The sequence below is a fragment of the Numenius arquata genome, chromosome 1 (assembly GCF_964106895.1).
Source record: "Numenius arquata chromosome 1, bNumArq3.hap1.1, whole genome shotgun sequence".
In the NCBI taxonomy this organism is placed as follows: Eukaryota; Metazoa; Chordata; class Aves; order Charadriiformes; family Scolopacidae; genus Numenius; species Numenius arquata.
This window is the reverse complement of record NC_133576.1, coordinates 15,823,876-15,845,223: the sequence shown is the minus strand read 5'-3', so window position 1 is coordinate 15,845,223 and position 21,348 is coordinate 15,823,876. Positions and strand designations below refer to the sequence as shown.

General features: G+C 43.6%; 1 protein-coding gene across 1 annotated transcript; it reads left to right on the top strand.

Moving 5' to 3' along the window:
• Positions 1-6: 6 nt before the first annotated feature.
• QTRT2 (queuine tRNA-ribosyltransferase accessory subunit 2) lies at positions 7-14,183 on the top strand. The gene is made up of 8 exons (XM_074154426.1): positions 7-287; positions 1,016-1,071; positions 3,097-3,173; positions 5,934-6,143; positions 7,190-7,389; positions 9,994-10,145; positions 11,736-11,853; positions 12,847-14,183. The coding sequence occupies exons 1-8, from the start codon at positions 7-9 to the stop codon at positions 13,106-13,108; spliced, it is 1,356 nt and encodes a 451-aa protein (XP_074010527.1). The 3' UTR covers positions 13,109-14,183.
• Positions 14,184-21,348: the final 7,165 nt, after the last annotated feature.

Here is a 21,348-nt window from a genome sequence, read left to right as displayed (position 1 = left end):
ACGCTGATGACGCCGCAGGAGTTGATTGGGGCGGGTACGGGAAGCGGCGAGGCGCGCGCTCCCGCCGTTGACGGCGCTCCGGGGCCGACGATGAAGTTGAATCTGTGCGGAGCAGGCGGCGGGCGGCTGGGGACGCTGGCGGGCCTGGGCAGGAGCGGGGCCGCCACCCTGGCGCTGCCAGGCTGCCTGCTCTACACGCGGACCGGCTCAGCCCCCCACCTCACCCGTGACACCCTGCAGGCCGTCGGCGGCGTCCCCGCTGTGGCCCAGCTCACCCTGCCCGCCCTGTGAGTACTGCGGTCGGGGGTCGGGGGTGGTGGTGTCTACGGGGCGCAGCGAGGCTCCGCAACGCTACTGGGGGCAGGCGGGCTTCTCGATTCCCCGGGTGCAAGGCAAAACGTCGAAGTCGGTTGTCCCTTTGTTACTTCCCTGTCGAAGGGAGGCGCAGTGGCTTGGTAGGAAGCAGGTGGAGTTAAGGAACCTAGAGGGCTAATTTTTGAGCGTGTTTTGGCCATACCCCTCTTAGCTGCTTCACAGGCATCTTCCCAGCAAAATAGCCAGCTTTAGAAGCAGCCAGCTCTCAAAGCTAGTTAGGTAAGGGGCACCTGAAAGGAAAGATTAACATTATAAAGTTTGCTAGAAGCTCTTTCTTCCCTAGTTTTTGTAGTTGTTGAGTGATGCACATTAGTAATGCAACCTAGCAAGTCACACTGTGATTTCATGCTCTCCAGCATGTTGGTGGTCACTGGTCAGGGCAGGTAAAAGCTCTGCCTCTTTGCCAAAGAATTGTGAGTGCCTCCATTTGTAAGCTGTGATTCTTAAGCTCTGTGTCCCTGGCATTTAGTTCTGTCTGTCCCTGTTTTGCTGCCTGATAGCTAGATGGCATCTATCAGTGCCTAAACCAATCCAGGTTCAGACAACACATAAGTATGGAAACAGAAGCCTTAGTTATGAAAACACTGATCTTTCTTGACAGTTGTTTGCGTAGTTAATGTGTTTCTGTATCTGAATGCAGGGCAGAACTTCATGAAGTCCTGGAAGAATATAAAGAAGGAGCTGCAAAATTTATAGGTGAGTGTGTGTGTTTGCTTGTATATCTGGAGAGATAACACAGGTAGATACCACTGGTGACTTTTTAGGCAGTACAGTAGGCAGAAAGATGTAGGTATAGGCTGTCCACATTTAGGCATTTTCTCATTCAAATGGCTTTAAGAAAGACTCAGAATAGTATCTTGTCAATAGTATGGTCAAAAATCCTTTAAACGCTACAAAAATATATAATTTTGCTTTTTTTCTCTTTTTCTACACTCAGCCTTCTCTTTGGGGGCTTCGGCATTGACTATGATGTGCTTAGCCCAAAAGTTGAGACTAGAACTGAGCCCCCAGTCACTGCTGCAAATGCGTCTTGCCAAGTGGAATTTCTGATATTTATATCTGGGCGGGTAGCTCAGAGAATCAGAGGACAATCAGCCAAGTCAGTGAGCTTCTCTGGGATGCTTTGTTTGTGTATCTCGGGCTATACTGGGTATAGGGTAAATCCTGTCAATGTGTTGGGGTGTCTTTAGATAGTTCTTTGTATATGGAACCTAACAGGCTTTGCAAGAAAAAAACTCAAGTTGCTAATGCTTGTATCAAAGCTGAGGTATTTTTATGAATATTTTGTATGTCCCAGTTACATTATTTTATACATTCATAATATATGTGTAAATTATTCTAATTTTTAAAAAATAAGCATTTTTGTCCTATATAGAGATACCAAGCTATTTTTTTCTTTAAAAAAAAAAAAAGAAAAATCAGTATTTTGGACATGCATTTCATTACATAAGCAAATTTATGGCTTTGATTTCCAAAGGAAGTTTGCACCCAACTTTCAATAAACTTCAGCTGCCTTGGAACAGCTTATTCCTTCAAGAAAAATTGAAAATCTTTTATCGGAAACCTTTTGGAGGCTTTACCAATTTCAGTGACTGCCTGTGAAGAGAAAAAATGTATGTCATTGAGACGTACTATCTAGCTTTCTTTATGAAATGTGAAACCTCCAATTGTTACCGCAAACTGGCAGATAAAACTTTCTAAGACTCAATTTAAAGTTTAGAAAGCAGGCATTCTTTATTGTGGTGCCGGGTGCACAGGGGATAACTCCTCCTATTGTGCGGACCGAATACTGTTGTCAAATTAAATTTGTATACATATTCAATGTAATTCCAAGAAAACATTAGCAGATTCATTACATTTCCGAGAATTCATTTACATATTATAATAAGCTTTTGGGCATGCGTTGTTGTGCCTTCTGGTGGTCCTCGTTTTGAGTGAGGGTCATTTCCTCAATCTTCATCTTCTTCATCTGTCCTATGGCTCGCTTTTCATGTTGGCAAAACATTCTAACTGCTTAATTGCTCATTAAAACTAATGATCTCTCTTCTACCACCTGTTTGTCAGATAATGTCCATATTTATTGCATCCCTGTCTTAGGTCACCATGTTCTCAGGGCCACATACATCCTTTCTTATCTTACTAAGTCCTTGAAACCATTTGGGGTGGTTGGTAAAATAGCTACATTTCTTCTCTAACAGAAGATTCTCTACAGTTTAACCATTTTTAAACTACATAAAATCTGCCTTGGGTATCACAATCTGGCAGGGATGATAAATTTCTCATTTCTGTAGCTGGTCTGTTCTCTCACTGCGTGTTGGCCTTCCTTAAAATTTCTAGGCTTGAGGCTGTTGCTCAGTTTAGATTGTCAGATGTCTCCAGTGTATCAGTTGAGTGGTCAAGCGAGTCAGCTGTGGTATCTGGCAAATTTTAGTTGCAGGAGTATTAATCAAGAAGAAACATAAATAAATCTCAAAGGAGAACCAAAGGGTATTATTTGATGGTTTATCCTGATGCTGCACTCTCCTCCCTGCAGCTAGTAAAGCTGGGGAAAAAGTGTGCTGCCTTTGGTGCTGAGAGATCAAATCAACAATATTTTCTTTGTCAGAATGGATTTACTTGTGTGGGGGAGAACACCCTTTTGCAAATTTACAAACTGCATCTTTGTATGAACTTTGTTTTGGTTCATGAAGCTCTACTCTGTGTCTGTCGCTTTGTTTTCAGGTATGCCAGATGCGGTGCTGTACTGCTCTCTTCATGACCCTGTTTCTCCCTGTCCATCTGGCTACAACACGAACAAGGTACAGTATCTGTAAAGACTTGAAAGAATCCACTTGAAGTTCCAGAAAGAAAGCTGCCAGTCCTTCCCTCATCTGTGTGGGTGTGCTTAGACAGCCACAAGATGTTTTTTACACTTTGTAGAAAAATAAACCTTTGCACAAAGAGGAATGTAACGTACATGCTCATACCTCCAACTAAATAAAACTGAACATTTTCTTACTTGGGACTGTGTTCCCTGAACAGTTCCTGAATAGTTAAGTGGCAATTCAGATAGGAAGGAGAGCTCTGGACTCCCATGCTGTTGTGGTTAATATGGTAGTAAAAGAAAATACGTGTGTTAGCTTAGATGCTGTACGGGCTTACAGTGATGCCCCTGTTAAGCAATAAACCTGAACCTCTTCATCTGTATTTGCAGTCTGCTACAGGCCTACAAAGGGAAAGAACTTAGTATTTCTGCAGGAAGGTGGTTCAGTGATCCAGGAGTGCATAGTCTTGTGGATGTTTGCCCATTCCATCCCACAGGCACACATGCTCCGTGCGCAGTCCACACACTACCTGCTGCCTGCCACAGCTTTGACCTGGACTCCTGGCACCTGCTCAGATATGGTCAGTCCTAAGGCCTGTTTGGATACAGTCACGTTTGGTGAAAGGTCACTGAATAACAAACAGAGGATAACTACTGCCAGAATGTTTTTTTGGAGTGTATATTCTTTGCTGCTGGGAACCAGGTTGAGTCCTGTCTCACTGCAGGGAAGGATTTATGTGGAGCTTGTCTTGCCGTTGTGCAGCTATGAGGTGATAGCAGTGATCTAAGCCTGGATGTGTCAGGTTTCATTTGGCTTTTTTTTTGTTTTCCTTTTTTGAAGCTGGGGAAGATTTTTGTCACCTTGTTGCAAGGCCTTCTGCAGCTGGATCTGTGCTGACAAATATTTATGAAAGGTTTTTGAAAGCAGTGGGACAGAATGCCTGGCACAGGCTGGATTTAAATAATCATGGGGTAGCACTCATTTCTCTAAGCCGCATGGCTATTTTGTTTCTTAAAGCAGCTTTTTTTTTTTTTTTTTTTTTTAATCTGGAGAGCAGAATGAAAGTAACTAGACTTGAGTATACTCTGTGCCCTTTGACTCAAACAGTTCTGACTTTCCTTTGCCTGCCTTCACTATCTGTTCCTTGATGCTTTCACGTAAGAGGCAACAGGTACTAACTGGCCAAGATGCTGCTGCAGAGCAATGCATAGCTGCTGTGTTCCAATTTTTCTGCAAGTACTAATTTGGGATCTTCCTCCTTTGGAGTTACTTTTGTCTTTTTAATGGGAAATTTACAAAAATGTTATTACTTTGGTGACTTCTGTCTGTTTCTTTGTTACTCCAATTTAGTGAAATTGGCTGATGAGGCCAAAAGTAATCAGGAGAGATGTATGGATGGACGGATGGACAACAGATGTGGTATATTTTGTCTTTTGTAGAGACCAGACAATAATAGTTGTTCCGCTCATATTTTTGCATTAGCTGATCAAATTCAATTCATAAATTATTATGCGTGAGAACTGCACTCCTTAATCTGGCTGGCTGGCATAGGCTAGGAGAACACGTTTAAACCCTCAGGCCCCCCAAAGTCCTCATAACACTTCAAGCTATAAGCTATTTCTGATAGCTGAAAACCATTCCTTATTTTAAAAAGCACTAATGGAGTTGCAGATGAAAAGAACTAACTTCTAAAGGGTTTGAGCCCAATACTTAACCTACTTGAATACCCCTTTAAAATTTTGGAGCAGCGATGTCACAAGTCTAACAATAATACCACAAAACCAACTGTCAAGCTGCACTCGCAGGTTAATTACAGATTTCACAGAATAAGATGAAACATGGTAGCATGCATAGTTGCAGTGGCTGCAGTAACTTTTTGTGAATCTGAATGTTTAGTGAATTGAATAGTAGCATCTGCTAGCTCAGAAGTGTTCAGGTAACATAACCTCTCAATGCAAGTGCTTTTGTCTTGCTTTAGAATGTTTTATGAGGGTAGCATGAGTAATGATGGAAGATGGGCGCCCATGTGTGCACACAGAATGGAAAGCATGTGAACAGATTGAGGAGACTGTGTACAATCCTAATGAGTACCTGCCATTTCTTATGTTGCTTGGTTTGAAAGCTGGGAGTTTCTTCTGCACTTGGCATTCCAACCCCTTCTTAAGTGACTTGACGTGGGACCTAAAATAACATTGGGTTTCCTAACAACCTTTGTCTTCTTCCCAGCATGTCTGTGTGATTTGTATATACACACATTCACATGGATGGTATGAATTCACTGCTTGGAAGAGGAAGTAGTTTCTTGGTTTTGTATGGTGTACAGAAAATTAACGAGCTGTATTTCCCCTTGCAGCCTTTGCTGCTTTTCAGGAGATGACAACATAACTTTGATTATTTGATGGGAATTAAATATTTTCTTCTTTTTAATTTTTTTTTTCAATTCTATCACTAATTTGTGTGATGACAGGCCAGCTACTCTATCTCAGAGACTTTGAAACATGTTGAGGAGTCACTGTGTTGAGTGTGTATGATGGTTTCACCAAAGATTATCCCAGAAATGCCAATTTAGTTATTTATCTCTTTTCACTCATTGTGTCAAAGGCAGATGATTACCTGAGCCACAGTCCTGGAGAGCTTATCTATAAAGTATCATTCTAGCATCTGGTATTTCACCAGACCCATCCCTTCTGTCCTTTCACACTTAAGGTCTGTTAACCTTTGCAAGTAACCTTCATCCCTATTCTTCCTTGACAGACAGTATCCCTATGGGGAAACTCAGGGCGCATGGAAATGACAGCTTCCAAGTTCATGGACATACAGCGGGCTATCCAGCCAGACTGGTTCCAGTGCATCTCTGATGGAGACACGATTTCTGGGGAAGTTGGTAGAAAACGGGCCAAGAAGTCTGTGGATAGGTCGCTTTCCTTCCTAGATGTATGCCTTCAGCTGCTGGAGAAATCACCGGTAAGGTCCTCAAAATATGGGGGCAACAGCACTGCGGCTGCCTTTTGGTCTGTGCTGCGTCCTGGACCAGTCCCAGGATGTGATTTAGTAGGAAATTGTGCCACGCGTTATCTATCAGAGAATGCCCAGATGACAGTCCTGGATGAGGTATAACCAGTAGAACAATGGGTTTTCCTTCTGCCACTCTTCTTTTAATAACTTGCCTCTTAGCTCCAGGATACCAATCTCTACTAGTTGAGGAGAACTAGTTGGGCTTGTTGATTTGGGTTTTTGTTTTTTGAACTGTAGTGCATTTCTTTCATTTAACTTCATGCTCTCTGTGTGAGCAAAGTAGGATCTTCTCACACAGATTGAGACAACCTATCCTTTTGCTCTGAAGTCCCCTCAGTTCCAAGTGGGGGAGAACTTGCTAGAATTTGCCAGTGTTTCCCTGAATTTTCACTGAATTTCACTGAATTTTTAGAGTTGGAAGGGACCATAAAGATCATCTAGTCCAACTCCCCTGCCGAAGCAGGAGTTATTCTTGGTTTCTTCCAGCAAGTTTGAAATTTCCTTCCCTGTTGGTGAAAGGCTATTATCTGAATTTGTACTGCAAAGGAAAAATGGGTGACAGGAGCTGATATTGGTATCTCCTGAAAGGCAATTCATTGTGAGATCTGGTGTCTGACAGCCCGGGTAGTGGCACCTGCTTTGTATTCTGAACTGACACATGAAGTGCTGAGGTGACATCTATGAAAAGATGTACAAAGATGATCTGCGGTTATTGCCTTCTATAGGGAGGTGGGAAGAATGGCACCAAAATTCTCAGTGAGTTAGTGTAAAGGTAAGGAGCAGAATCTTGTCTCTCCTAATCCTGATTCTACCTTGCACTTGGACTTCACAGTGTTGTGTGGGGAATAGTCTTACATGAGGTAAAACACTGGGGCTCTGGCAAGTTCCTGGGAATGTGGGGCTTAAGTAGCAGGCATCTGGAGTCTGGGCTGTGAGATGTCTTGCGTGTCTTTGGCAGAGCATTCTCTAACATTTGTAGCTTTCTCCTGGGCCAGGAATTACAAGGAAGTGTAATGTTTGGGGCAATTGAAGGTGGAGATATCTTGGAAGAGAGGCTCAGATCAGCCAGGGAGACTGCCAAGCGACCTGTGGGTGGCTTTCTGCTAGATGGCTTCCAGGGATGTGCCATGGCCAAGGAGACCAAGTTGAAACTGATAGCTTCTGTCACAGCAGAGCTGCCAGAGGATAAACCAAGGTAAGTTGTGTGGGCAACATCCCAAGAAGTCCATCTGTCCTGTTATGAAGAGCGTCTACAGGCTGCTGTGCAGTGTCACTGTAGGAAATAATCACTGGTTTGCACAGCTCCATGGGTGTGCCAGGCTGCATAAATTCTGCCACTGTCAGGCTGCAGTCTTCAACCGTTGTTTCAATTTTTAGCTGCAACTTGCACCAAGCTGTGCTCACACTGTGGGTCTGAGTATTCTTCGTGTTTGGAGAATAATCAAGATTTTAGTTCAAGTCATCTTTACTTTTTTGGGGAAGAATTACAGGTAGGATATGTTTGGGTAGCTTGCATTTGGCCTTTGAGGCCATGGTTTACTTGAAGTTCAGCTCGAACAAGAATGTTGTTATCAGCCTATTTTACAGGGATTTCTTCCCAGAAAAACTGTCATGTTACCAGTTTTCGCTGGTCTGAACTGGAGGAGAGCAGAGAGGGGTGCTGACAGAACCAGCCAGTGTTTACGCGATCTTACGGCAGCCAGCTCTGACCAAGTACCTGAGGCACTGAGCCTGTGAACTACCAGAGGTGGTACAGCCTGGCCCAAAACAATTGTATTCTCTGCTTGGACTGTCATAGTGTGGGAACTGTTGTATTTTCTGAGTTGTTGGTTATGCCCATCTGATCTATGGACAGGAGTGGCAGCATTCTTACCTCTTATAAATGACCGAGTAACTAAAGACTTCCAGAAAATCTGTGCTAAAGTTTGCTAGAGGGTTTCTTAGCATTGGGTTGAGCTTTTTGGCTTTTGCATGGGCTGCTCTTGCAAGAGCAGCTGCAACAGAAGTAGTATGGGTGCTTTTTTCATCGTTTCCTGAAGAGAGTGACGCAGGCCCCATTGTCCTTCCATAGCTGTGCTGCCCTCTGCTAGCTGAGCATTGCTCTGACCTAATGGTGTTCAAAAGGAAGTCAAATGTGAAAGCATGTGCCTGGTGTTGCAGCTTGTTCATGCTTATCGGTACCTGGGGTTTGAATTTTCCTTACAATTAGAAGGCTTGCTGGGTTGTTGCCATCCTGTCTAGTCGAGCTACTTAAAAAGATCCCCTGGGAGCATTAGAGTCCAATCTGTGCAGCTAACCTTAGTGGCTACCACTGTATCTGCCTCATCTATCAAATAGTTTGCTTGTCTGGTTAAGACAGGTGGTTTTGACCTCTTTGTAGGAAGAAAGCTGGTTAGCCCGAGGGGGTCTTGTAAGTACCTCAAGTGAATTTCAGACAGTCCTGCTTTCCTGAATCACCCTTGCCATTCTGGCTGGAGAAGTTGTTTTGCAACCGTTTTCTACCCCAGTATTCAATTCTCTAGAAGACAAACAGTTTCTGTGCTTCACCCAAGAAGCGACTGCTTTTTGTGTGATGGTGAAACAATCTTATGAATGTACTCTAAAGAGTCCTTTCGTGTACCGAAAGATGCTGAAGTCCCTTGGTAAAATTTATTTTCCTTTTCAATAGTATCAGAACCCTTACAAGAACAAATGTTTGTCCTTACCCATGCAAAGATAAGTTTTAGCAAGTGTTTTGATCATATACGCAGAGCTACTGTTTTAATGATTAGCATTTTCTCCCTGACATGAGAGCCTGAAACATAAGACACTCGTGCTGTAAACTTCTCCCATCCTTATTCTGTGCTCATCAATTTAATTGGAGTACTTAGAAAAGTGACTAAAAATGGTACCTTGTGACTTCATTTATCAGCCCCTGTGTATTTTCCTAATTATCTGGTTAGATCATTGCCCTACATTAGCTGCTGTCAGCCCAGCCATGCACCTGCAGGAGAGCAGGCACTTCTCTGTTCTCTTCTGCTTCACCCACCCTCAGGGAAACTGCCAGATAAATTTGGCTAACAGCAGGATCTCTATTGCCATTGATGACAATCCAGCTGGGCTCTTCCTGGCTCTTAATGCCATGTCCCAGGAGATGTTACAGCCCAGGTTTTTGGGTAATTCATTTGAGCAGGTAGAGTGTAGAGAGGAGGGAAGAATAAAGCAAGGATCTTTTCTCTTTCCAATGACACTTCTCATTAGTGTATTCTCTTCCAGGCAATTCTCCAAGTGCTATATGATGTGTCTGTCACCTGAAGGACTCGTATCTTTGACTAGCCATCCACTGCTGTCTCTGCTGCTCTTGATCAAGGCTTTTTAGACTGTCTCATAAACAGTTACAAAGCAAAGGGGTCCATCTGTCTGGAAACTGGTAGCTCCCTGGGGCACAAATATGACTAAGGAAAATATCTGTTCTAAGGCATAGATGTTAGGTGAATTTTGAATGTAAGTGTACTTATGTGCCTGTGAAAGAAACTAAATCACTTCACATGTAACAGAACGAGATTTTTTCCTCGATAAGTGAGGTATTATTGCTGTCTTTCAAATGGCAGGTGAAGAAAAGCCTGCCACATACTGGATGGGTTGGAGGTGGGGAAATGGAAGCAGCCAGGATTCTGAGTGATGACTGTTGTACTCGCTTGCCTTCTGGTTAGCAGTTGCAGGGATAAGCTACACATGCTGCATATGTGCCTTTTCCTTCAGGTATCTGCTTCCTTCTACTCAGAATGTTCTAGATATGTCTTCTTGTGGTCTCTTACAGAATTATCCATGGTGTAGGCAAACCAGATGAGGTCCTTGAGTGCATTGAAAGGGGAGTGGACATTTTTGAGAGCTTCTTTCCCTTCCAAGTGACAGAGAGAGGCTGTGCCTTGGTTTTCAGTTATGACTGCCATCAAGATCCTGAAGCAGCAGGTAGGCTTCTTGGTGGTCATTATAATTCTTACTGTATCAACTGGTACTGTGGCAAGCATAATTCATGCTTTGGAGGAATCTACATTTGAGGTTTTCGTTCCTGAAGTAAGTGCAGTAACCACTGGGAAAACTGGAATTCCACTGTCAAGTAGTGCTCTTGAAGGTGGGGTATTTTGGCATGAAACCCATTGAAGGCAACTTGAGGTCTCAGCCTAGGATCTGAATGTCTGATTAGACAAAATATGCTCAATTGTTTCTTAAACACTTACAAACAAAGACAGTGGGGTTTTGTTTTGGGTTTTTTTTTTTTTTTGTTCGAGATCATGGGCAAATTTTCTGTTTACTGTTATCAGTGAAAGCTGGACTTATTTAAGTGGCGATCTAAGATACTTGATCTCTCAAATTAACTGAATAATAAGATATTTTTGTTTTAAGAGATATTTTTGAAGTCCTTTCTAGCTGACAAAAGTTAGGGATCCCATTTCTTTGGGCAGCTTTCTTCTCTGTCCTTGCATTCATTAGTTCATATCAGAACAAAATGGCAAAATGGACATGTTCATAACTCATTACCTTATTAGCTGTGAGATGGGAGCATGTGTATCACCCATTAAAGCATCTATCAAATGTGTTTCAAGCAGCTGTCTTGCTTTGGCCTATTAAATGTTTTTAATACAGAAAAACATTTAACATTTTTCCTCCTGGGTAGAACCTGGCGGCTTTTCTTGCCTGGACCTGGATATTTAAAACCAGCTGAATAGAACAGAACATCTTGCTTCTTTGTGCTTGCTGGTTTTTTTTTTGTTTGTTTTGTGGGGTTTTTTTTTTGTTTTTGTTTTAAACCCTTCTCTTTGTTTGTTGTTCTTTACCTTGTCTCACCATATTCTTAAATCTTTGTTCTGTCTGTTTAACACACAGTAGACATGGACTGTGCAAACAGTAATATTGATGTTTCCAGACACATATCCTACTTAAGAACGAGCCTAAAAATGCAAATCTACAAAATTATAGGGTCATTTTTTATTTTTCAGATAGACTGCTGGGAAGGCAGATGTGGAATCTACATCTTTTGCATCAGTGCTGCCAGCCTCTTTTTATTCCATTTGTTTAAAAAAAAAAAAAAAGGCATCTAAATCTCCGAGCCTGATGACAGCATGGAAAGTAGAATGATTGAATGCAGATGAGTTGCCTGTCTACTCTAACAAAATCTCAATAAAATCAATTTGTTCAGGTGACTGCATTCTATTCAGCATGCAGTTCAGACTGTAAATATTTTTGACGTTTTATTAAGAATTCAGCTCAGTAGAGCAGCAAAAAGTTCTACTGTTGTTTCAGCTCCAACTCTTCATTAGGTTTAGTAGATTAGTTTTCACTTGTCTCTTGCTGTTTTAATCATCTAGAATTGTGTTTGTGTTAACTAACCTATGAAATTAAAGAAAAATAGTTGCTTGCTGTAGGAAAGAGGTGGAAACTTGTGGCAGGAGTTTTTATCTGGCAAGAGGGTAGCAGAAATACCTCCTGTAAGGTTGCTACCCTTCCTCTACCCTCGCTGTCTGTTCATAAAAGGCTGTTGTCTTTTTTTATTTAAAACAGTTTCAAAACAAAATGGTGCCCAGGACCTGGAGAAGAATGGTGCTGAAGAAGACCAGGATGAAATCTCCAAAACTGACCCAGAAATGACACCATTTGAGATATTTCTGAAGGACAAAAGGTACGTGAGTTTGTAAGGAGGTTACCTGCAGCTGTATCGGTAAATATGATGCTTTTGTCCTCTGTATTTGATTGCATGTTGTTGGTAGCTGGATGGGAGACTTCATAAAATGTGAAGGTTGAAAAAGTACTTCTAGACATTGAATGGAGAGTGTTGGACAAGTGTTCTAGCTTGTTATCAGGCAACAGTGTATGGCTGAAAGCACCACCTTTTGCCTGATGTAAAGCCAGGGATTTTCTGATCATTTATCCAGCAGACCTACTGTAGTCATAACTATGTGCCGGCTGACAGACACTAGCTTGACAAAGGTTGTCAAGCAATCATTTTGGTCTGCCACATCTAACTTGGGTCATCTTGAGATGATGGATTTTATTTAAATATTGAGATCTTCCACTTTCTGACTCAGTTTGGGCAGCTGCAGAGCAATTCTGCGATTTCTGGATACTTCACAAGAACTTTGGCCAGTGTACTGCCTGTCCGTCCTTCCTCTTTTCCACAGCTACTGCTAGGCTGTCTGAGTAGACAACTGTGTTGCTCTCCTCCAGCATCTCTCCACTTTGTGAGAATGGTGCATCTCGCACTAGAGGGGAAATACTGTTCTATGAATAGTGGAATCAGTAAAGCCTTGTTTCTGATAGCTTCCTCCTCATAGATTATGTGATAGCTAGCAAGGTGTATCTTGTGCTGCAGCTTTTCTGTCAGGGAAGGCACAGATAAGGCCTCTCTGCGGTTAGCTGTGGGTGCAGTCAAAGTTCTCATCTGACCTAGATGTGTGGCCTTTTGGCTCTGTATTGAGTTCTTGTGTGATATTTGAAGTCCTTCATGCCAGTGGTGTTGGTCATAGATGTCAACATGTCTTACAGCAGCTGGATTCAGGCCCTCAGGACTTCAAGGCTCAGGTCCCTGCAAAAGGCCGTGTAGTAACTGGAAACTCATTATTGCTTGATTGTGTCTTCTTATCATTGATGTTATCCAACATTGCTTCCTCCTTAGATACCAAGATGATTTTGGTCCTTTGCTGGAAGGATGCACCTGTTACTGTTGTCAGAGGCATACTCGTGCCTACGTCCATCACCTCCTCGTGACCAATGAGCTGTTGGCCGGTGTCCTGCTCATGATGCACAACTTCCAGCACTACTTTGGTTTCTTCAGTGCTGTACGGGATGCCTTAAGAGACAATAAACTGGATCAGCTGAAAAATCTTGTCTTGAGGCAGGCGCTTCAAGGCCCAGCAAATGTGAAGCCAGGCCAGTGAGTTCAGAGAAGGTTGCAGGCTACATCCTTATCCAGTGGGACTGTGTAAGGTGGACTGCCAACAGTGTTGCCTGGCCTGGTCAGTAGTATAATGCCTGCCTTCCTGGAGGGAATTGAAGGGAATATTTGAAGAAGATCCCACTTCCTGGTGGGGAAGGAAGACCTTATTCAAATGTCCCTTTCAGTTAATTGACTTGGTACATTCTCAGGGTATGGAGGAGCCTGAACAGCTCACGATCATAGTATGGATGGCTTTGTGTTCAGTTACTCACTTGGTTTTCCATGTGGAAGGACATAATTATTGAACCTGTGACTGAAGACAACACAGGGCATATATTTTAAATTAACCCAGCTGCTGACAGGAGGCTCAGCAGGTGTTTGGGACTCTCAGTCCGTACCCAACACATATTACAGGTAATTATTTTTCTAGAAAATCCCAGTGGTATAGTTGTCCCATTGTGCAGCTCCTTGATGAGAGATCCTGCCTCAGTCTAATACACTGTTTCTTATGGCCACTGCCAGCATTTGTTTCCCTGACAAGAACTGATTGGAAGTGCTGCCGTGTTCAGTGGCACAAGGGACTGGACTGTACTTCTCCCTCAGGCTGCCCGCCATGCAGAATGTCCTCTGGGCCAGGAGGAGGCCCTCAACCTTTACCTGGCCTTGAAAACCTCTGCCTCAGGAGTCCTACTCTGTGACATTACAGCCAGAAAGAAGAGAAAGTATTTAATCCATGTCCTGCTAAAGAGAGTTTTTTTGACTCTGTACTCTTTCACCTATACGGACTGATTTCACTCCTGCACTAGCATGTGGTTGATAATGAATATTCTGTTCTTTCCAACTGTCCTAGCATTGGCCAAATAGCAGGCTACACAAATGTCAGTGTGAGATGGAGCTCTGGAAGAGACGTATTGCAGGAATAAGTGTTTAGAAAAGATTCTTATGGCTCCTTGTTTTAAAATATGACTTAATTATGTCACATTCCTCTTACTCATTTTTTTTTTATGCCCCTTACTTTGCAATACTGGATTATTCATTTTATGTTACAAAGTAACAATAAAAAAATTTTACTATTCATTACGTTGGCTCCTCAGTGTGTGACAGAGGTGATGTACCAGAGAGCTTGAGTGCAGTGCTCAAGAAGATGTCTCTTTGACCTAGCAGCCTGATGGAGGAAAGTGACTGATCTAGAAGTAGGATCCCATCACGGAGCAGGGGTCCAAATAATTTGCTTCAAAAGACGCCATAATTGACCTGGAAGTGTTAAAGGCTCCCACCTATTCCTCTCCCCATAAGAACTCTACTACCTGAATTAAGCTTAAAAAAATACTACAGTTGAAGTTACTTGCCTTAAAGCAATTGAGGATTAATCTGCAGTTTGCTCCTCTTCACCATTTCTTTAATGTTTTAAGATTTTAATATCACATCAGAATAGCTTTACCATAGACTATAAGGAGTCTTTACCTTCCCTGTCAGCATTGCCTGTGTGTTCTTGTTTCCTTAGACAGACAACAGCATGATGGAGTCCAAGTCCTTTCTACCATTCCAGCCTTATCAACTGTGTTGCATAAACTGCATTTGTGTTCCATAGGATCCTAAGGAAATTGTGCAAAGACTGCTTTGCTGTTGTCTTTAAACAGAGATTATGGGGAATAGTTCAGCCACAGAAACTACATAAAATACAGGACTAATGTCCTTGCTCTGAGAAGTATGTTATGATTGTTAATGTTGATGCAGCACTGGGCAACTTGGGGATGGTGTTCTGGATAATACAGTGTGAGGCAGAAGGTCTGATATTTTCAGGATCCGCATATCTTAAAGGACAGGGAGTAACGAAACAAAAATGTTTGTGCTTCTTTCAAGACGCATGCAGGATACGATGGTAGTGTTGGGACCTTGCAATGCTTGTTTTTGCAGTGTCTGTTTCTACAATGTTGTGTCAGTGCAAAACCTTATGGGTGGGGACAGTGACAATTTTGAAACTTCTCATTCACTCACACTTCATATCCACATACAATCACCAAAATGCTTAAGTCAGGCCAGGATTCAGCCATCAACCTGTTTGTGTCTGGAGTTCTGTCAGGGATGCTCTGTGAAGACATGGAGGATAAGGAATGCTAGCAATTGTGTCCTCCTCAAGTTGCCTGCATTCTTCTTAGGTTGGTAGCCCTATTGCTAGTTTTGGAAGTGCCATTTTGTACCTTTTGGGAGCTAGCTGTGATCAGTCTCCTCTTCCTGCCCCGTATCTCTTATCCTAATAAATTATTAGGATTTGTTAATTGTTCTTTGTCTCCCAACCTGGGTGTTCTGAGAAGCTGCACGTAGCTGTACTGGAATCCTAGTGACCTGCTAAGTGAAGCTCCAATAACATGCCATTCTCAGTATTCCTTCTGCTCTTCCTTCTGGCCTTCCAGTCTTTCCATACTGCTGTGTCCCTGTTCATTCTACAGTCACACCGATCAGGTTTTCCTGTTACCTTTCTCTGCTTCGTGTGTGTGTGTGTGTGTGCGCATGGGTGTACCAGAGTTGCACAAAGTGAGCAATTTCCAACTGGGCAAAATTCGATCAGGTACATATGCTCGTTATCTAATAAACACAGTAATGAACTGCATCAACCCTGAAAAAACACAAATTTTCAATCTATCTGTCAGTCCTCCTAGTTCACATTTTAAATTTTAAGCAACATTTTTCATGCTAACTTAGAAAGTCTTTTATTTTATTTCCAAGCAGAGATCTAATTTCTTTCAAAAACAGAATTCTTGCCCTAATATGGGGAAGAAAAGTACATGAAGCAAACTAAAGTATTCATGGAGAAGTGAAAACTGAAACGACTAAGGAGTGGAAAATTTTGTGCTAAATTAACTTCACTTAGCACAGAAGACTGCAAAAACATCCTTGGCTGCCGTCTGTCCCCAAATGGCAGAATGCAAAAGAGCAGAGCAGAATACAAAAGAGGTGGTGTGTTACAAAAGCATTAGACCCTTGAACATCTTTCCCTTAGCAACTTTTAGTGTAACCTTCCCCTCGCTAAAGAAAAATCTTCCATGCTCTTCTCTTTCTGATGAGAATAACTGTCAGGGCCACATGTTAAATGTTAAGTCCTGTACCTTTCTGACCTCTTCATCAGTATTCTGCTCAGCAACTTACTCCTCTCAGAGCTATTTTAATATTGGAAACTCTTTAGCAGTTTCAAAGGTATGCTTTAAAATGTGTTAAGGAAAGAAAAATAAATCAAATAGGTTTATCACAAAAATGTTTTCTCCTTTCCTTCAGGTATGTCATTTCTTCCCCCATACATTCACCCACCCCATCCATCCTCTGAATTACTAGGGCATGGTGTTCATGAGAGGTCATGTCAAGTCTTGCCTGACAGTTTCTAGGTCTGCATTTCTGTGGTTCTACAGGGTTGCAGGAGCTGCCTAAGACTGGAAGTATTCCAGCAGAGTGTTCAATTTATTTCTACATCTCTTAGGTCCAGAGGGCTTTCAGATCATGGGATTTTTATGCATAGAAAAATCAGCTCCAGGTGTGTTTCAGAGGTGCTTTTAAGCATTGGGTAGCTTTTTTTTTTTTTTTTCCTTCCTGAACCCTGTTGATTTTTGATTCATAACCTGATTTGGCAGGCAAAGGGCTGTTTAAAAAAAATAGCCCCAATAAAATGTTTAAACCTTCTCTCGGTAATTTCAGAGAGGTTTCCTCTGTGATATGGAAGGCATACAAAAAACAGATGATGGCGCCGGCCAGTTTAATGGTCTTATTTGTGGTGCTCTGAGGTGATCTACATAATTCACTAGGAACTTCATCTCTTTTCTGGTAATGCAGCACTCACTTCTCCAGACTACTCAAGATGTTCAAGCATGTGTTACCATCCTTAAGCACATTCCGTAGGTGTGATAGGACTTTTTTTAAACAAAAAGAGAATGAAGTTAAATCCGTTTGAGAAGTTAGATCTAGATTGACAAAGCTGGTGCTGGCACAAAAGCAGTTAACATCTTCCTGCAGCAAAATGTTCTTGTTTCCCTGTTGATGTTGCCAGTGTGAATGGCACCTGTCAGAGTGCACAGTCTCCTCCAGTCTCCTTCCTGGTGGCATACTGGCTGGAGAAGGCAATACCTTCCCTGCCTCACTGTGAGGTGATGATGAATTGCCTGGTTACTTCTACATCTGTCATCAGTACGATTAAATTATCCTGGTCAGGTGAAGGTGCAACACAGTGGGATGCTCTGTCATGCTTCTTATGTACCTTCTCCAGCTCCTGGCCTTGCTCACTCCCCATCAGTTTGAAAACAGGAGAAAGCCTGCTCGCTTGGGCAGCTGTTTGTCTGAACATCTTGCAGAGCTCTTTGGGGAGCAGGTTTGGAAGAGAAGGGGTTATCTGGTTAACCAGGGTTATTTCAAACTTCAGCCTGAAAATTTTAGAAGCTATATGGGTAGGGACAGGGCCATACGTAAAGAAATGGTAACTGGAGGCCTCTGGATCTGCTAGACAGCTCAGCATTAGCCAGCTTCCTGTCTTCCTATCCCCCTGCTACTGTGTAAAGCATTTTCTGGTCAAGGGGATGGCCCATGCGCTGGGAAAGGCAATGGCTATGGTTCGTGCCTGTGGCTCTACAGGACAAGGTGCATCTCACCCGTCCATACTTGCAGAGCAGGTTGATTTGCAGACTGGTGGTGAAGAAAAAGATCTAAAAACTACAACCCTGGGATATAACAATCCAGCACAGATTTTCTCTAAAGATATGAGTGGTTTCAAGGTCCTTGACCAGAGTTCCTGGACCCATTCCAGCACTGTGTGATACCTTCTCCTCTTGAGTTGACTGCCTTTCCAAGGTACTGGACATGTATTGCAAAGCATGACACAAAGGTGGCTTTGTAGCAATGCTTTGTGCCTGTTCCTCCCTCCTTCCGCAAGAAGAATGGCTGGTTTGCCTTTTGACAAGGTGATCAAGGGAGGTACTGAAGTAATGTAGCCAGCATCTTGCAGGAAGTCAGCAGTCCTGAGGCTACAGATCTGTCCTGAGCTTTTTATATTGCCTTTCCCAGACCAGAATGGAACCATCTACAATGTAATGTCAAATTTAATACGTGCCAAAAAACACTGAGGAAACCAACCCTTAGGAAAGCCAGATGCTTTCCTCAGAACGAAGCTGAACAAACTGGGATGGGGGAGAACACAGAGACTGGCAGGCAGCCGAAACCTTCAAAGAGATGCAGCATCTTCAAGGAAGGGAGCAGGAGATGGAGCATCTGGGAGGAAGGAGCATAGGCAAACAGGATGATTAGGATTTGGCAAGGCCAGCAAAGAAAGGAGTGGGAGCTGCGCAGTATGTCCATGTGTACCATTGCCAACACCGAGCTGCACAAGACACTGGCATGTGCCTTTCTACATCCCTTGTTCCACGCATGTCTTGAGGAGAAAGAAGCATTTTGTTGTTGTTCAGGAAGTTTAGCAATGGCTACTATACTCCTGCTTGCAAAGGGAAAAGGCTACAGAGTAATGCTGGTGGCCTTCAGACCTGAGAATAAGGGGCGACTGACTGGTTGACTCACCCCTGATACCTGGCTGCCTTGCTCCCCGCAGCTGGTGCCATCACAAACATTCAGGGGAGTCCTACAACATTAATGGTCTGCCCATCTTCCTCTGCACATCTCTCACAGACAGACAGACAAGCAGAAATGCTGCTGCCTCTCAGATGGGGCATCACAGCTGAGCAGTCCACCTGCATCACAACCCTTCAGCCATGGCACAGGATTGCAGAAAGAGACATGAGGTCCTATGGAAAGTGTGCCTCTGCCCAGTGAAAAGTAGCCTTTATTTGTGCTGTTCAATTTGCCATGCTCACAGCTGCAGGGTAAAACTTATTAAAACTGACAAGAGTCCCCAGGGCGGGGAACCAGAAAGGTCTTCCCCACATGGCCAAACATACAGCAGCCTGGTGCTCGTCTCACTGAAATCCTTAAATCATTATGCTGAAATTAATTTTTAATTATGTTCGTTTTCTTCTTTGGCTCTAGGGGCTTTCTTTGCCTCACATTTCCAGAGGCATTCAGGGAAGAGACGAGACCAGCGTCTGGCAGGAAGAAATTCACTAATGTGTGGCCAGAATCATGAAGGATGCTCAGGAGAATTCCTCGCCTGGGTGAAAGAGCCTCCCTGTTGGAGAAAGGTGTGGTTGGCATCAGAGCTGATGGACTCCCGTTCTGGCGCTTGAGGTGGTATGAAACCAAGAAAGGGTGGTAGGAGCGATGCCAGGAAAACAGAACAAGAAAGGTCACCACTCTTGCTTGAGTTGAGATTGACTGTTTGGAGAGTTAAAGAGCACAGCTGGATCAGTGGCATTTGAGAGTGAAAGGCAGGATTGGCCTGGGATATATCTTTTACCTCCCGTTCAATGTCATTCAGCAAGATGTACATAGCAGCTGATGCTGACTTTGAAGAAGTACTGTTTTGAATCCCTCACACCTTGAATTGCCTGCAGCCTTGTGAGCCTTCCTCTGCTCCTAAGGCAGCAGGTCAGGTGGTAGGATACCACCAGGAGTTGACAACTATGTTAATTCATTATTACTGGTAGATAAGGAAAAGTTCAATTCAGTCATTCAGTCAAAGGCTAATTCAGATTTGGGGTACTCGCACTGGTCTGAGGCAGAACTGACGTGCCCATTCTCTGTGGGAGATGAGACACCTCACAGCTGGGAGCATTTGCAGGCTGAAGCCCGCCAGACTCTGTCATCACTTTGTGAGCAAACCATCACACACTTGGCTGAAACTAATCAGATTGGTACCAGCATCCTCTGGGTGTCCACAGTTCCTATTTGTAGTTTTCTGAGCATCACCATATCAGCAGCCTGCAGCCCGTTGATCCTTCCTCGAAATGCTGGCATTGATTAGACATTCTTCAAAAACTGCCACGTCACTAACAGTGACCGAGACAGGGTTGTGCTCTGCAATAAGCTTAAGCTGAGCTCCGTCTTGCATAAAGCTGCCCCTTCCAGAAGAGCTGCTAGCCTGAGCAGGTTGTGCTGACCTCAGCTGTGGACAGAGGACCTGCCTGGGGAATCAAGTCCCCAGGTCACCCCGGTTGCCCTCAGATGTGCTGCCACGCAGAGGCTCCAGGTGCACTTCCCTTGGCTGCTCGAGCTTAGCCCCACAAGTGGGGTCTAACTGAGCTCAGCTGCATTAGCTGGCCTGCCCATCCCCTAAGGAGTCTAGGGAGGATTACCTGAGGAAGCAAGGTTTTCTGCAAGATTTTGTTTTGTCCTTGTAGTCTGACAAATGTGGGGTTTTTTAATGTCTGGCTGCCGCTGGGATTGTTAAGGCAACATGTCCCACAGCTGCTGCAAGGTGCACTGGAGCGTGTTAGCTGAGCAGCCTCACCTGCAGAGCCAGCGAGTAAAACCCGCCTCCTCCATCATTTCCTTGTGTTCCCAGCAGGCAGCTGTCCCTCATGGAACGTTGTTTTACCTTCTTCCCTGTGGGCCTTTGTGCTTTCCTGCTTAAAGGCTCCAGCGTGACCTGGTGTCTGTCATGCCTGCTGCCGCCTCTGATGGGGGAGAGTATTTTATGGCTTCTCTGTTTACATTTTACAATGTAAAACTCAACACAAGAGCTGCTGATTTTAGCTCTGGGTGGCTTCAGTTTGGTGCCCAGTACTATTTAAGGTTTTAGTAACTTGGGTAACCTGTGGTTTTGCTGCTAGATGTGAAGTTTGAATTGTAGCCCTTCAGAACACAGCTGAGAACCATGGGGTACCTGATGGACATCTCCTGTTGCACCTGCCCCCAGGTAAGCTGCAGAAGTAGTTACAATAAGCACCATACAGCAGCCAAAATAGAAAAGTTTGGTGGTCTGTGAAGGGGTGGCAGTGAGCTGTGGAGACACTCCCTGCTTGCTTCTGCCCACCATCCTTGTAGGAGCAACTAAGAGCTGCTTGGGACGGGTTGTCTTGTCTTGCCTTGTTTTCACAGGACTGGTACCCACCTTAAATACCCTCTACCATCACAGCTACTGCCCAGCAGCCTGAGGAGCGATTGCGCTTTTAGAGGCACCATGGAGAGTAGGCTCCTGCCTGGCCAGCTGTCCTTTAAAGCCAGTACAGAGTTGGGTGGGGGGTGAGCATCTCTGACTGTTCTGAAAAACCTCTTATTGTGAACAAAGGAGTCATAATCCATTTTATTTGCAGTTTATGCTGAAAAAAAATAAAGCACTTCAGAGCTGCAGCTGTCATTGGGGTCCTCCGTGTC